General features: G+C 43.0%; 2 protein-coding genes across 2 annotated transcripts in view; both read left to right on the plus strand.

The window, feature by feature from the left end:
- Positions 1–910: 910 nt before the first annotated feature.
- On the plus strand, positions 911–14334 carry CIDEA (cell death inducing DFFA like effector a). The gene is made up of 5 exons (XM_059815812.1): positions 911–948; positions 5137–5293; positions 5483–5629; positions 7844–8025; positions 11234–14334. The coding sequence occupies exons 1-5, from the start codon at positions 911–913 to the stop codon at positions 11364–11366; spliced, it is 657 nt and encodes a 218-aa protein (XP_059671795.1). The 3' UTR covers positions 11367–14334.
- TUBB6 (tubulin beta 6 class V) overlaps positions 7997–17447 on the plus strand; it is a 28895-nt gene continuing 19444 nt past the window's right edge. Inside the window, exon 1 of the mRNA XM_059815808.1 lies at positions 7997–8025. Coding sequence (XP_059671791.1) covers positions 7999–8025 — 27 coding nt within the window. The 5' untranslated portion in view covers positions 7997–7998. The remainder of the gene's footprint in view (positions 8026–17447) is intronic.

Here is a 17447-nt window from a genome sequence, read left to right on the forward strand (position 1 = left end):
CCGCTCTCCCTGCCCTAAGCAGGCTGGCGCAGGAAAAACAGGCAACCAGGTAACTGCCTGTTCCTGACCCTGGGGGTGCCCCAATGCCGGAGGCAAGGGCCTCCGCCGGAGTCCTTCCCTGATCAGCAGTGAGAGGGTTTCCCGGTTCAGGCGCTGGCCGGGGGCAGGCTGCTGGCCGAGAGCTGGGTTCGGAGGCTCCTGGCTCTGTTTTTCCTGTGCAATAGCAATTGCACAGCTCTGAAAAACAGAACCTGGTTTCACAGCCAAAAAATGCTGTATTTGTGCCCATAGGCATACACAAAAAGGAAAAAACTGCCTTTGTACCTGCTTGGTAAACAAGCCACTGCTCCCCTGCCTGCAGGAATAACACTAAATACCTCCACTGAAGCTACTGTATACGTTAATCCAATCTGTAAGCTTATTCACAGGCTCTAAAATCAGACGCTGAGACACTTAATCTGTTGATTTACTCTAATGCTGAGAGGCTTCAAATGAGATTGGCTTCCACTGTTCCTATATTAGCTGTAACTAGCTAATACGTAGTACGTAACTCAGATACACACTGAACAAAAATCCTCCTTGCCCCTTTCCTAAGTGAATCATAGGTGCGTTCTGCCGTAAAGAAGTACTCCTCCTAACTGCGCCATCTTGCACCTGTTACGACTTCCCCGCCGCTAAGGCCGCTGGTGCTGCGGACGAGCTTCCAGCCCAGCTGCGGCGCCGCGACGAGCGGCTCGGGCCGCGCCGTCCCCGCAGCGCACGCCCCGCTTCCCCAGACCGCCGCCCGGGCACGCCTCCCGGGGCCGCCGCGGGGGCAGGGGCGGGCGCGGGGGCCGCCCCGCCGCGGGGAGGAGCGCCGCCCGCCCCACTTAAGCGCCGCGGTCGGCGGTGGCCCGCGGCCGGGCCGGCCATGGCGGTGGCGCGGGACTACGTGTGCTCGCTGGTGCGGTGAGTGCGGGGACACCCCCCCCCCCCCGCCCCGGGCGGCCGCCGCCTCCCTCCCCGCTGACCCCGGCGGCGGTTCGGAGGGTGGCGGCGGGTCCGGCGGCTCCCGGGGGATGCTCTGGAAGGGCCGAGCCTGAATAACTCTGTTTGTCGGCTCCAGCGCTTCAGGAGCGACGGGCGCTTTCCGCGCACGGTGTGAGGGCTGGTCACAGCGGGCGGGGGGGAGGGAATGGAATCTGGTGGACGCGAGGTGGGAGCAGGGAGCAGGCGGGCCCTCGCAGCCTCTCGAGCCTCAGGTGAGGTTGTGAGGGAAGTGCAGGTAGGAGCTTTGCAGCTGTAACTCCTTCCTGAGGTACAGGGGCTGGGATGCGTTCACCCTTGGGCAGCAGCGAAGCTGCCGTCTTGCGTGCGAAGAGCTTGTGTGTCAGCCGCGGGGCCTCGGTGTCGTTAGGAGCCACTTGTACTCGGTGACAACATGACCGCGACTCCTGGCCCCTGTTCGCGTTTCAGGTGTGCTAACCATGTCCGTAAAGCTACGGTTCTGTACGCCGCTCAAAAATGCATCTAGATCTAGCTGCGGCTCTGTTATCTCTAGAGTTCATGCTGTAGTAGGGAAGCCAAGCCCGCAGTCTGGTTGAACCCTGAGTCTTCTGACTAATTTCTGATTTGGTGTTTTTTTGCTTCGCTGTTACTGCTGTTGTTTGTCTGTAAACTCTAACCTAAAAATCAAACTGTGCCATATTCTGAAGCCACTCGTGTTGTGCAACATTGATTTTTCTGAGTGAGGCTGAAGACTGTTGCACCACATTCTTAGACAAACATATAAGGCATATTGCAAACAAAGATAAAGAGTGAAATATTTGTACAGGGCTCAAGGCAGGCTTTTAATCCCTGGGTGCTCCTCAAAAAAAATGAATTCACCTCTCCCACCAGCCTTGACGTTACACTACATGCTTGGGGCAGTATCTGCGAGTCCCTCTCTAGCAGGTTGTAGATTTGCAAAACAAACTGGACAACATGCTAGAGTTTGAAGATACTTGCTCTTTCAATTATATTTTTATGTCTTCCACTGCCATAGGATCCCTCTGTCCTTTAGGGAAGAGCTAGGACTTGATCCTTTTGACTTTAAAGAATAATAAAACAATAGCGGAGTTGTCAGTATCTGATGAGTCGCTCAACTTTCTAATAAAGCTGACTGCACCTTGGTATGTTCCTTTCCTCTCCACTGCTAGTTTCCTGACTTAGTTTGATCAGCTTTTAGTAGGAAATTATTTTCAGTAACTGCAATCTAGCAGAGGAATTCCCTGCATCAGGAATTAGTTTGTCTGGTTTCTGAGGACAGCTGCAACAAAAAGGGATCTTTCTAGGAGCCCTGGATGTAGGCTGACCTGTTGGAGTCTGTGGCCTCTGTGTGTGTGTGGAAACAAATAAACCAAGCTTTCAGTAATAGGCCCAGAAATGGAAGGGTTCACACTCTGTTTATCTGGCTTTTTTAATCACACTGGCTTTTTTTTCCCTAGTACTTCTTGCTAACTGAAACCGCTGGAGCCCAGACTCACTGCTTCATAAGCAGACTTGGTTTAAAGATGATACTGACTGGTTTTATTGAAATGTAGGTGAAATGGCATCAATGTTAAATAATTCTCTAAGACTTGGACTCCTGTTAAGTGACTGTCTCATGGAGCTAATTAAAGTCCTGGTTTATTAATCTGTTTGGTTCTTTTCTTTCTCTGACTTTTTACATCTGAGAGAACTAGGCAGCAGTGTGAGGTGATTGATCTTCCATCCTGAAGAAACTTCTGCTCAGAGCTGCAAAATGTGGCTTGTAGAGTTGGTTGTGCTACTGCCTGAGGTGAACCCTGTTAGCTCAAGTCCTGCCCATGAGCTGTGCCCCTAATGCTCTTCCTTATGTATCAGGATGTATGTTTTGGCTTTTTTCCTTATGCTTTGTCTTTTGTGAATGACAACTTGGCTTAAGTAATGGGAAAGAAAACTGTTCAAGAGGGCTGGTATTTTCTGTCCTCGCCAAAAAAAAAAAAAATCTTGGCAGTACTGTCATATATACCACTCAAGTAACTATTCTACTTCCTAGTTTTCAACTGTGTGAGAGGGAATGGAATGTAACTAGCTCTGAAAGCATTGTCTCTTGAATCCTGAGCATTGCGTTTTCTAACGTCAGGGTGCCCTGCAAAGTGGAGTCACCAGCCCTGAGGTAGATGAGCAAGCTTTGTATCTGAGGAAAGGACTAGGGTGATTCAGAATGGGAGCTGCCTATGGACCAGAGGGGTGATTGGGGGACTATTAACTTAGTCAGTGAAGAGATTGACAAACACGCTCTGTGTTAGCATGCTTCCCTTCTGTGGAGCTTCAATGCCTCTGTCAGTGCTACTCTGTCCCCTTGTCCTTCTCCCTGGTCTTGACCCTTCTCCAGGAGGAAAGTGCTTATCAGCTCTTTAATTTGCAGCAGTGCCTGTCTCCTCAGAACCATTCTCATTGCTCACCCTCACTGCCTTTATTACAGGAAGGAGAGAGGTTTCTACCAGTTGTGTGTATATATGCAAACTGTTGAAAGCCAGAGACCTAATGTTTAGACAGCATTACCAAGAAGCTGTTAGCTTCAGCTAGAATAACGCTATTGAATGTCCCCCTTCTTTTAAAAAAAAATAAAAGCTCCAGTAATGCTGAGGAGTCTTTGAGGAAGAGAAACTCTTTGGTGTAGAAAGGAAAGGCAATAGCCCAAAGCCCTGTAGAAGAGCAGTTTGGAATGAGAGCGGGAAATAAATTAATTGCTGAAACTCTATCTGGCCAGTCACAAAAATGTCTTCCCATGCATCCCAAATATATGCTTAAAGACCGGATAAGAGGTTTGGAAAAGATAGTTACTCTCCCTGGTCAATGTGGACTTGCACAAAAAGGCGTGAGTGACTGGGGCATTATTAATTGAGTAACTTTATACCATTTCATCATTGTTCTAGGAATTCCTGTATTCGCTCTCTGGCTGCAGAAAAAGAAACTGCCAGTTCACTCCCTGCCCCTCTGTGAAAGTGTCTGAGAATAGATTTTCCTACATAAAGCTGATCTTTTACACCTATGTGGGAGAACAAAATGGGGATGCATCCCTTTCCCACCCCTGTGTAACTCAGTGTTAAGGAGCAAAAGGTATATAGGGGGGGCTAAAGTCCAGGAATGTAGGAGACAAAATATTCTTTCCCTTTAAAAGTCTTGTTAGAGATCAGTCCTTTCCAGGTGTCATGCAGAGGGTGATTTCTGGCAAACTGGCTGGCTATTGAATTAACCAATGTAATTTGGTGGCAAAAAGCTGTTACTAGATGTGGATGGGAGTGGGTCTGTATCTTGGAGTGGGAGTAGGTGGTTACAAGTTGTATGCACTCAGTTTTTCTAAGGGAACCTAAACAGTCACTTGTTATTAAAATGTGCGATTGCCCAGGAAAATTTAAAACCTCCTTCTAAAAGTGTTTGAATTCTTCTAGCCTCTCTGGCAGCCTGCTCCAACATTGTGCATTTATATAATTTGATCTTAATTTTCATTTCACTTTACTTCTTTTGCTACATTAGGGCACAAACAAGTTTTATTTTGTCATTTTTCAAAACTAGATGAAGTTTTATAGACTGTAGATATTAATTACAAGATAAATGCCTTGGCTCTTTGGAAGTCAATCATAACAATATTGAAAAGCTCCACTTGCATTCTGATATAAGGTGTTTTGAATATGGATAATATGTTCAGTCTTCCTAAAGTGAACTCATATCTTAACTAATTAGTTGAAAGTAGTTTTGTGTATCATCTGATTGTTTATCTTGCAGGTAAAAAGAATGATCTATATGGCTGAATGCAGTAAGAGCTGCTGCCTTTCCAAGTCAGTGTTAAAACCTGTCAGCCTCACTGTTACCATGACCTTGACATCCGCTGAGCTAGAGATGGCTGCATCTGCTTGAAACATTTTTAATTTTAGAAGTGTTTTCAAATGTCACTGGCAAGAGAAAGTTCAGAGATAACATGTCTGTAGGGCTATGTAGTACTTAGTTTTGAAAGTAAGCTCCACAAGTCTAACGTGACCTGTGAATTACTCGTATAATGTGCTTATTTCACTCAGGTCAGCAGTCCTCCTCCTTCTCACGGTACTTGACGTGACTATTTTTATAACTACGCTGAATTTTTATTTGTCTTAGATCTTTGGTATCCATGGGAGCATCTGTGGGAGCAGTAACAAAACAGACCCTGTTCCCTCCTCTCATGCCTGCAGGGCGACCTTTCCGTGTGTCAAATGCCTCCCGAAGCAGCCGGAAAGGAATTGTTGCAAGCAGTCTGCAAGAGCTCATCAGCAAGGTATAGCAAACATTCCCACTCTGGCTGAAACTTATAGTGAAGTACAGTATCCCAGAAAAGCAACCCACAAACTCTTGTTCTTCTAAAAATCGTTACTGGGCAAGTTCAGGAGAATATGGTAGATAAGCAAGTCTTAATATGAAATGATGGGCCACCTTTCAAATGCTAAAATCTGCTGGTTTTTTATAGACTTTAGATGCCTTCCTCATATCTGCTGGAATAGTTACTCTGGTTTTGGAGGAAGATGGCACGGTTGTGGACACAGAAGAGTTCTTCAAGTCCCTGGATGATAATACACACTTCATGGTTCTAGAAAAAGGACAGAAATGGACACAAGTAAGTGTTGACTGCCTCTCTCTCAGTTGAATAGAAGGGGATGGAAGAATGTCTGTGGCTGCTAAAACTGTTGGAAAGAGGGGAGAAGAGGAAGAAAACTTGCTCTACAGAAGGCAAGGTAGCAACTCCTTGTTGAGCTTTCCTGGCTTCCTGTATGACATATCAAGTTCCTTTTTTTTTTTTGTCCCTTGCTTGGACATAGAACTGTTGGCAAAGATCTGTCAAGAATTGAAATGGAACATTACAACTGAGAAGAATTATAGGGGAAATCCCCTGCTTTTGGAGAGCCTCAGAAATAACTTTGTTCTTGAGCCTTTTTGTAACATAAAGGAAATTAGGACTGACTGCCTGAAGTTAAAAATACAATGCCTTTAAAGGTTAGCTTTTAGAGAGGAAAAATGCCCAAATTAAGCAACATAAAACAAGTTTTGCCTTGTAAATGCAGTAACGGTTTAGTGAAGGCTAGAAAAATGCCTGTGTTTAATCTTGCAAACAGCTAAAAGTTGTCATCAAAACTTAATGTTAGTCTACGTGCTTCAAGATATTTTAAGAACTAGTAAGGTTGGCTAGCTTTAGCCTTCTAATCATATCAACTCAGTGTCCAATTTGTGGTTTTGTGGGGGAACAGTCATCTGTATGTTAATAAGATAGAGTCAAACTCATAATTGTCTTTCCATGAAATTGTTGTTGCTAGAAAGCTAGCATCAATATTTCTTCCAGGTGCAGAGCTGGCTGATGAGCTGTAAGCAGGCCTGCCATTTTTCTGTTTGTACACAGATGGCTCAATCATGTGGCCCTGTTTTTTTTCAGTCTCCTGTTGCAGTGTGGGCAGCTTGTACATTTTTTCCCCAAGATACCTCACTGGCTTGTCAACCTGCTGCATCTGGGCCATGAGCTCCAAGAGCAGAAAAGAAGTTGCAGCCAGGGTATGACTCCACCTTGCTCCTTTCCCCCTCTGCCCTATGTCCTGTCTGGCATGGCAGCAGAACAAGTTTGAGTACTGCCCCTCTTCAGGCTGTGCTAAATGACAGCAGAAGGACTGCCACAGCTTCACAAATCATCTGGAGTGTAGCACAAGCTCTGTCATGCTTTATCCAAATATTCTGAGTGCTAGTGGCGGGGGATATGCTACCAAGCGTACCAACCTCTTTTATGTATCCAAAACTGCTGTTGGTAGGGGGCCCTGTTGCTGGAGCTCGGAGCCTATCGAAGTAAAACAGGCATAAAATTGTTGGCTAATTGATATACTACAGTGTTTAACTTGGTCTGACTTATCATGGGACTGTCTGAGTGCTGGGGTGCCAAGTACAAAAAGGCCCAGTCTTACACAACTTTATTGCTTCGTTTAGCATGCAAAAAACAGCTTGGCAGCTGCTAAGTCATTAACCTCGAGCGGAACGTGCTGAGCAGAGTATCCCATGTATCCACTAGATGTCTCTGTAAATATGGGGTTTCGCCATTTTCTTTTTTTCTTGAAGTAAGCCATCCTGAAAGCATCACTGTCAGCCCTGAAGCAGATGAGGGCTGCTTTCAATAAAGCAGGCTGGATTTAAGGTGGAAGATGACTTTTTCATGTTCCTCCTTTTGCTTTTTCTCTTAAAAACTCAGTATTAAACCCTAGGCCTAATCAGTAGTGGTTCCCTCCCCATGTTACTTTTTTTCAGTACGAAGAAAGAGGGGTGTTATGAGCCAGGATTTGAAATGAGGACCTGACTTTTCACAGATGTCATTTTTGCATCTATCTCTAAGAGTGCTCATCAGTATTGTGTTCCTTCCTAAATGGGAGTACGTAATGTCGTCCTGGTGGCCTGTTTCAGTGTGGACTAACTATGCTGCCTCAGCTAGCAGCTGGAACATGCAAGGATAATTAAATGGCTGAACACTGTCCAGTGGCATTACCTGTATCTTCAGTATACCCTGAAGCAGAAACTGTATTACAGGGAAGAAATATTCAGGAGGTTCTGTGTCACTGTAAGTTCTGTGTGTGTTTGGAATAGCTTCAGAAGTCTGGTCAGGACTTGAACAAAATTATGTAAGTGACAGACTTGCTTTTCTCTGTGCTAGTGCTTTTAATTCTAGTTCAGAACTGATTGAGAACTAGCCCAAAGACTGGAATAAGCAAGCTGCATCTGAAGAGCTGCACTGTTAACAATTGTCTTGCTGTAGTTTCCTGGCTCACAGTACAAACTGTCTCTCTCCCTCTTTTTAAATTAGACAAGAAATGGAGTTGCCACTGTGAGACAAAAGAAGAAAATGGGAGTAGCTAACATCACATTTGATCTGTATAAGCTGAACCCTAAGGATTTTATTGGCTGCTTAAACGTCAAGGCAACCTTCTATGAGATCTACTCTGTCTCATATGACATCAAATGTATGGGAGCAAAAAGCGTATTGCGGTAAGTATGTTTCCACTACTGATCAGGCATATGTGTTAATGTAAAATCTATGTTTGCTTATTGGTTCTGTGAAGCAGGTGTGTTTATAATCTTAGTATTATTGATTTTTAGATACTGGCCAATATGCTGACCCTTTCTTTATAAGGTGGATAGCTGACTTGTAAAAACTTTTTATGGTGGAATCTTAAATTTCCCCTGAGGCAAAATCTTATCGCTTGTATTTACTGCAAGGAAGTAGGTACAGTCTCTCTGTTCTCCTGAGAGAATTTCCGCAGGTTGCTTTGACTTCTCTGAAGAATGCAGGAGGCTGAGGAAGAAGCATCAGACTCTTTGAAGGGGGACTTCAAGGGGATGAAATGATAGAGGAATTTGAGATCTAATGGCAGAGGTCTTAAAGCTTGCTCAGACTTTGCGATACCTGGCTGCCAAATTCACCACCTGAGCTACATGGATGCAAAGGAAAATGGAAGAGATATGACACTCTCTACTGTCTTAATGTGAATTTGTCATCTGTAGTAAGACTGTGTGATGTCACTGTTGTTATGCTAATTGTTCTCTAAGCAAACTAATGGAGCCCAACAAGGACCGCTGTGTCCTGCAGGATCAGTCTTGATGGTTTGTGAGTTTTGTAGAACTGGCTGTTGGGAAATGCTGCCTTATGCAGGGACAAAATAATACCTGTCCTGTCCGCTGCTTTCAACAGTGTGTTGAAAGTCTGTGCTTTGTCAAAACCAGCTGTGTCCTGCCCAGGTTGAAGAAAACTTTTTCTGAGTTCAGACTCCTCCACAGAGGTGCCATACTTTGACAGCTGTCAAAGCTGCAGCTCTGAATTTCTTTACCTGACCTTTCAAATTCTGGTTGAGACACAGAGGTGTTGTGTTGCTGCGTTTTATTACTTGAGGACCAGATCTGCTCTGTGCAGAACGGACAGATACCTATGCCTGTAAGTGAGGTTTTTCACTTCCCCTGAGCTACATGTAGTCTTTAGTTTGAAGTCTTCAAATAGTACCTCCTCTCATGATGCAGGTATTAAGCATTGTAATGCTAATCTTGTTCACTGTCTTTCTGTCTGACTGACCACTCCCACTCTACTTAGGTGGTCCTTTGCTTAATCTTTTAGGCTACACCTGGTGTGACTGTAGATGAGACTCATCTCTCTGGTCATGCTGCATCGATTATCCAGCTATATGCTATGCCCACCTGTAGTACTGGCTTCATTAGGGTTTCTTCAAAGAAAAGGCTTACCTTTGAACACCTGCACTCCTTCAGTTCCTGTGTTTGTCAAGTCTCTTGAGCCAGAACTAACTCTGATTTCTGGCTATCTGCTATGGAGATAAGTATCAGCACTGGAACTTGCACTGTTAAGGAGAACTTGAAGTGCTAGTTCTGCCTCCCTGCCAACACAGGGCACCTGGTGAGAAAGCATTGGTACTGGTGAACAGCTGAAGTAGCTGTGGAGCTCTTCTGGAAACACTGTTGTGTTACAGAGTTGAGCTGTAAGGGAAGTGCCAGTGTCAGGGTGGGAAAATAGTCTGCTAGAAAAGAACAAGGGTGACAGAAGAGAGAACCTTGGGCACTCTTGAACACCCGGTGAGATGGCCTGTCTCAACTTGCTGTTGAAATTGAAGACACATGATGTTAGATTCTTGGTGTAGTCTGTCTGCTAATGAGTTCCAAATTGCTAACTCTGATGCTGTCTCCCTGAGCCCACCTGTGGAGTGTGAAGGGAAAGGACTTTGAAATGCTGCGGTTGTTCATTAGTGGGAGGGGCTCAAAGCCTGCCAGATCTGATTAGAGCATTTCCCCTAACAGTTTCTCCCTGTAGTGTCCAACTGAAGGATCAAATACCCAGTTCAACAAATAACTTCCTCCATGGCTTAAGTGACAACTGGTCTCGTGTTCAAGTGACACACTGCAGCTGCTCAAAAGCTCAGTACCAGGTGCAGCTTTCTTTACAACTGTAAAGCTCCTTGGCCTGTACTCTGTGGTGGAATGAAGGACATACTGAAATGGCATATGTGTGGAAAGCATGACTAAGGGTACAATGTTTTTTAAAGGCTTCCTAGGCTCTAAGTAGAGGGTATTCTACTCTTTTGAAGCATTGGATTTTGACTGCAAGCCTACTTTCATCACAGTGGAAAAAAATGAATTTGTAGGAAGACTTTGCCTTCTCTGCTAGAGCTCAAAGGAGAAGTGAATAGTGGCAGAGGGTTCACAGATGCATGTTTTCTCAGACAGGAATTCAGAAAATCTTTCCTCTTTTTTGCAGAAGAGGAAGGCTGGTCTGGTTTCTGCATCTTCAGAAACTGATCCCTTTCCAGTTTTGGAATAGTTCCAGTTCTTGCATACCACTTCCCCAATGCCTCAGCTTGTTATTTGTGAGGACCTACTTAACTTTTGGGGGTTGATGCTTAAATATAGCTCTCAGTACTGACGTCCCAATTGTCTCTTGGAGAATGGAAGGAAGACACGGGTATAACTGAGTTGAATAAATGATCAATGATCACTCAAGTACGATGTTTTCTATTTCCCTATGATCCTGTGGTGATCCACAGTCTGTACTGTAGACCTCTGATGCTTGCCTGATGTTAGTTTATGGATCTGTACTGATTCTCACACAGTATTATATATTTGAATGCTGATACTTACTAAAACTTTAAAAAATAGAATAGCTGTGAACTGAGAATTTTTAAGGCTTGCAGCTTGGATGATATTAATTTGCCTGGCTTCACTTGTTTTGCTGTTGAGCATCCACTGTAATGCGATTGCTCAGCCTCAGATCTAATCAAGTTTGATCTGTAGCTTGGAGATACGTGCAGTGTTGTATTAGTGAATGGCCTAAAGGTGAGGTGCGAGGTGGATTCACAGTGCAGGAATGCTGCTGGTTTCCCAAGCAAAGCTAAGTCTTCAGTGGTGCTCTGGTAGTTTGAGTGATGGCTTTGCGGAAGGCCTGTAAATGTCTAACAGGATGATAGCCTGCTTTGTTAAATGTGTTTTCTGGTCCTGCCAACATGTCAATAGTTTTCTGTCAATCAATGGCTATAGAAGTATTTGCTCTAAAGAAGGTACAAAAACGACCAGCTTCTCAGAAGTGAGGAGGAATGAGAGAGTTCTTAAATATACCTACCTAACTGATTCTAAAGGTGGGGGGTGGGGCAATGTCACCCTGTTGGTGGAATTATTTTTAAACAAATGGCTTTTCTTCTAGGAAGGTGCTTCAGCTAATGTCCCATGCAGCACAAATAACTGGACAGTTTCTTCTTTATACTGGAACATATATGTTGCAGTTGATGGGTGAATATGATGAAGATGGCACGTGTACAACATCAAGGCGGGAGTAGTGAACACAGCTGCACTTCTGACATCGGATCCTTTTGCTTAAAGACATTCTCTTGCCCGATTTTGATTGTAATGATGTTATTGTAGGGGGGTGTCCACTGATGTGAACTAACATTTTTCCCATTTGGGAATGCTTGTAGGCCTTAGTAATAAAATAAGTGTTTGGTGTTCACAGGCTCTTAACACAGCAAAAAGATGGATGCCTAATGTCTGAGAATTTGGCAGAAGGAGAGAGGGCAGGTTTATTGTCCTAGTAACTCAAAATGGAGAATAAGTATACTTGGAAACTTGCATACTTTGTAACCAGTGGAATATTTCTTGCACCAATCAAAGCATAGTTTGGTTGTTTCTTTTCATGGCTGTCTACTTGTGTTCCAAGCAGACTGGGCTGTAAGGGCAGGGCGGAGGGGGGCTGTGTGTTTTTATTAATCCTTAACAGTGCTGGTATTAGTGTCCAACAGGCATTGGGGTGCAAAAGGGTCAAGTGTGCTTATTTACTCCTGTTAACAATGGAACTACACAATACAACTGAATCCTGGTTCAGTGACTGACTACTCTGAAGTCTAATTGGAGAAAGTGCAACTACTAAGCAGAAGTTTAAAATTTAGCCCTACTTCCCTTAAAACTCTTCATGTTTTTCTTCAAATCTACAGAAAGTTCAGGTTAGTATAGCTCATAGCAGTTGAGGAACCTGACATATTGCTTTAATGGGTCTAATGTCCAGTTCTGCCTGAAGTATTGAATAATTTGCCATAGTTTCATGAATGTGTCTTACAGGCAACCTGCTGAAGCTTCCTTCAGGGGCTAAACCATCACTTCTGTAGTTTTTACTGTTCAGCTACAAGGTGACACTACAACCAAGCTGTGCTTAAGGTACCTGTAGTATGGATCTGTAAGAGATGCTGGATTTTGATGCCCCTGTGTTCAGGGGAGAGCAGCAGGGCCCTATCTAGTCTTGTGTAACATAGGTATGCTCTGAACTGGGTATTTGTGGTTTTATACTCTCCTGAGACAAGCTGTATTAAAGGGCAAAGTTTTTAATCCTTAGGCAGAATTGTCCAGAATGTCTTCTACAGTTTAGTGAACTGCTAGTATGACCAGCTTCCAGCAAGCTTCTCAACAGCATAGAAAACTGGAAAATGAGCAGTGGTGGGCATCTTGTGTCAAAATACAAACTCCCATTGTTGAAGGGAAGAAGCTCAACTTTGGTTGTTCATAGGTGTGGCTTTTGATGTTTTCATTTGCTTGCTTATGAAGAATTTTAGTAAGTTGTTACAGTCTTGCTTAAGACAGAAAGCTGTTAAGGGAACAGCAGATACAGGTAAATGTGTCTGACCTGATGGCAGGCTCTACCTACGAAGAGAAGCTCTGGTGACAGAGTGAGCAAGTGGGGCAGGGAAAGAAAGCAGTGGGAGCAAAAGGGAAGAGGACCAGTGTGAACCCCACAGTGCTTGCCATGCCTCTGCTGAGACAGGAATTGCTTAACTATGTGTGTTAACTGCACTGATTAGTTGGAGGAAAATCTAATCATCTAAAAGAGGAGCAGGTAGACTGAAAAGACCAAGCATCATGGTCAGTGGGATCCATTCTGAGCTGTCAGCTGGGTCTGTTCACTTCAAATGTCTCTAGTATGTGCTATATTGCTCTTGCTTTTATTTGCAAATTTCACTGTCATATGCTTATTTTTGCTTTCCCTTTATGGATGTGACTTAGCCAGCTGGGGCTGCATCTTTCAAATCACTGTTGTGATGAAAAGCAGCTTAAATCCAAGTGATAAAGGGACTGATGGACACAAGTTCGGTAGGTCTCCATCTGCCTCTTCAGTAATGGTATTACAAATAAGTAGACAAACCTTGGTTTTCTCCTGATTTCTGTTGTTACCTATCTACTTCTGAGTGTTTGCTGGAGGAGTAGGGAGGGCATACTACTCCAGACAAGGGGAGGACTGGTTCTTTCCTAATTTCTCACAGGGAAAAATGCCTGCAGTTTGCGCCACTGTCATGTTTCCTTCAGAAGAAAACAATAAACTATTCTGTGAGTAATGAGGAAGAGGTTATATTAAAATGGAAGCTTTATACTTAATCTGTATTGTTCTTGACACACACACCCCACCACCCCAAATGACTGTTGCCATGATAACTGTTGGCGAAAGTCTTTCTACCCCATCAAGTAATTGCGTTTAACTAATGCAGTAAGGACTTTGTAATGAATTCTTTCAGCTTTTAATTACTATTTATTCTATTAAAACAACCCCGCCTCTTGAAAGCAAACTCTATGTAGTGCTCCTAAGAATGTTTATGTTGTTAATGGTGGGATCACCAACATTAAAAAAAAAAAAAACAACAAACCCAAACAAAACGACTTGCATAGTTCAATATTGCTTTGTGTGAATTGCCTCTTCAACATCTGTAATACAAAAGCTTTTGCAAGTCTGAATTGTGCAGATTTCAAATTCCAGCCTTCTATAGCCAGAGGCTATTGTTACAGAACTAACACTCTATATTTTCCAATGGCACTGTCTGAGAACCTAACATGATCTAAAATGCTAACTCGGTATGAATTTAAAATGTTTTTAAGCAGCTGCTTCTTTGGCAGCTTAACACTTAAAACTTGAGCTGCTGAAGGTCATGCGAGCTGCAAAGTCTCTGCCTCAGAGCATCTCCCTCTAATTCAAAATGCAAACAGCTGAACAAAGTAACTCAACTTCAGTATTTTCTCAAAATGGGAGAAGTGTCTTGAAAGTTGTAAGCGTCTTAAATTGTTTCATTGCTTCTGAATCTGGGTTTTGCCACAGGCTTAGTATTTGAGGGATGATATTTGCTACTGTACCAACTTCTTTCCAGAGATAAAGTTTTGGCTTTGGGTCAAACTGGAGGAGTTTGTCATTCTGTGAGTTGGAACCGGTTTGATTATTTTTATTTTTTTTTTTACAGACTGCTTAGGAAGCATAGCTTTTACTTCAGCTGTATGTGGTACACAGCAGAGAACTACTTCAGCATTATCTACCTTTCAGAAAATTATATACAAGTGGTGTACAATATCTAGCAAGAGGCAGAAAAACTAAAAGCACAGGCTCTTAACTGCAGGTATGTAGAGAAGAAGCTAGCTTTTCTACTTGACATTTTTAGCTTTTGTTTTTCTTTCCAGAAGCTCAGTTAATCTGCACTTGTTACTGTTGCAGTCAAGGCTGGTAGCAGTGACATGTCAAAGGTGTGAAACATGTTTACTGCCTCCTTGCTTGCACTGGCCCTTTTTTGCCTGTTGCTTTGCATCACTTACTAACAATGCACCAAGTCATACTCTTTAGTTACCAAAAAAGGAATTTTCACTGAAGTACTCAATCTTGTTGACTCAGGCACTGTTCATGTTCTGCAGGCAAAACAAAGTTGCTCTCTTCATGACTAGAATGAAGAATCTAGTAGCGCTTTTGTGTGTGTAATTTATCATTACTTCATTTCCTTCCTTTCAGAAACCCATGAAGTTGTTGCTTTCTTGCACCTTCCTATTCTTTCAGGAGAAATAGGATTACAAGCTCTTCTGTTCAGGGAGGGAGGAAAAGGCAGGTTCTAAATTCCTTAGACCATATGAAATATGCTCTAGGAAACATCCTGAATACCTTTCCTACAGAGAAGGGAAGGGTAAAGAAAGGAAAATTGGACTTTGAGCTGGAAGTTTTTTTCAGTACAGTGAGTAGAGAAGTAGGTGTTAACAGTTCAGGAAATGTTGGTAATTCTGAATATTAACTGTGAAGATAACTACATATGATCATTTGTAACTGACTAGAATTATAACTCTAAATCATTTCAGCATGCTTCTTCCTGAGATAGCACTTGAACTAAAGGCACAAGCTTCTTTAATTAAAAACAAAAAAAGTTTAAAACCAAAGCACAAAGTATATTTTTTACTTGATGCCTCCTCAGGTTTTACTGGAGGTATTACTATGATTAACATACCACTTCAGTTATGTATTAGTAAGTATCCTTGTGGGGTTTAGAGTTTATCTCTGCTTTCTCTACCTTACCTTGTCATATATGCAGTTAAGATATTTTATAAACATGAGGATTGCTATTTTGCTAATCGAAAAGATAGTATTTTACAACTTCACCATTTTCAAATTCAGTAGTTTAACTTGCTATGAAAATTGAGATGGGTGAGAATTATGTGTCAGTGATGGCAGTATTTTCTGGTATGTGGTGCCAATTTTAAGGAACACTGTGAATAAATAAAGTGATGGCTTTGGATGTAGTCTCTATTAATTCTAGAATAACTTATTCCTGAAATAATAATAATGAATGTTAATGGCTCTGTTGTCTGCCACAGACAGTTTCCAAATGCTGGACTGTGGCAATGAAGTAACTGGATGCTATTATATGGCTCTTCATTGTACAGAGCTGCTTCCAGCTGGCTCCAAAATGAACCCACTATTGCCCAAAGCTGAACCCTTCAGCCATGTTGGTGGCATCTCTGTGAAAACGTATTTAAGAAAGGATAAAAAATTCTGTGCAGCTGCTGTGAGAGGACTGAGAAAAATGAGAGAAACAGAGAAACCAAGATCAGAAAAAAGGGAGTGGGAGGAGGTGCTCCAGGTGCTGGAGCAGGGCTTCCCCTGCAGTCCATGGAAAAGACCATGGTGAAGAAAGTTGTCCCTCTGCAGCTCATGGAGGACCCCACACTGCAGCAGGTGGGCATGCCTTGAAGGAAGCTGCAAGCTGTGGAGAGCCCATGCAGGAGCAGGCTCCTGGCAAGAGCCATTACCTGTGGAGGGGAGCCCGAGCAGGTTTTCTGTCAGGACCTGTGGCCCTTGGGGGACCCACAGTGGAGCAGTCTGTTCCTGAAAGACTGCACCCCATCAAGAGGACACACACTTGAACAGTTCCTGAAGTATCCTGTGAGAAGGGCCTATGCTGGAGCAGAGGAAAAGTGTGAGAAAGGAGGAGTGGCAGAGAGGAACTGTTGTGGACTGGCCATGACCCCCACCCCACTGAGCCATCTGGGGCCAGAGAGAGGAGGTAGAAGAGTTGGGAATGAAGGACTGAAGTTGAGCTTGGGAAGGAGCAGGGGAGGAGAGAAGGTGGTTTTAGTTTTGTCTTTGTTTCTTACCATCCTACTCTGGTTTTAATTGACAATAAATTAATCTTCCCTGAGTTGAGTCTGTTTTGCTTGTGATAGTAATTGGTGAGTGGTCTCCCTGTCTTTATCTCAACCTACAAGCTTTTTCATCTTATTTTCTCCCCATCTCCTGTTGAGGAGATGGAGTGAGAGAGCTGCTCTGTGGGCACCTGACAGCCAGCCAAGGTTAACCCACCACAAGCACAAAGCTCTAAAAGTAAGAATAAGTAAAAAAACAAGCTGCCTGTGCTATAGGTGGCCAGTGAAATCAGAAGCAAGTCTTTTGGAGTGTTTTCTGAATGGCTTTTCACCACTCTGTTTGTAGAGACAAACTCCAGTCACCCACAGGACAGTGTTAATAGTTTCAGTTGTCATGATATAAACTATTTACCGAACTCAGTCTCAAGTGTGGCTTTTCTAAGGTCACCCATCAATCTGAATAATTCATAGTAGGCTCTACTCCTAATGTATTCTCGGTTAGGAATATTTATTAATAAATATGAATTATCACTTGAAAGAGAACATTGCAATACTACTGTTATTTATTTTATGAAACAGCTAATGAAACGTAACACCAAAAATACAGTCTTAATAGACTCCAGAATCAGGATAATGCATTCTGAGTTGATTGATCATCAGTCTTCTAAAAAGTCTGCTTTAATGATTAGCATACATTATGTACAGGTTAGGTTTGAGGGGTTTTTAAGTAATATAGCTGTTGTCACTGGTTGGTTGTGAGTCTGTTGTGTGTTAAGAAAAAAAAAAAAGCTTAGATCCTCAGACAACAATTATATTTAAGAAAACAGTAGCTTAATGATGTGGGTAGTCAGTCTATTATAGACCCAGAGAAATCTCAAGACACCTAAGAAGTCCTTTAAATTCTTGAAGTTAGGTATAATTATTTCTGACACATTTTGTAATTACACTGTGAAGTCCATAATCTTTTATGTTTAAAGCACTTCTAATTACAAAGC

The sequence above is a fragment of the Gavia stellata genome, chromosome 3 (assembly GCF_030936135.1).
Source record: "Gavia stellata isolate bGavSte3 chromosome 3, bGavSte3.hap2, whole genome shotgun sequence".
Taxonomy (NCBI): Eukaryota; Metazoa; Chordata; class Aves; order Gaviiformes; family Gaviidae; genus Gavia; species Gavia stellata.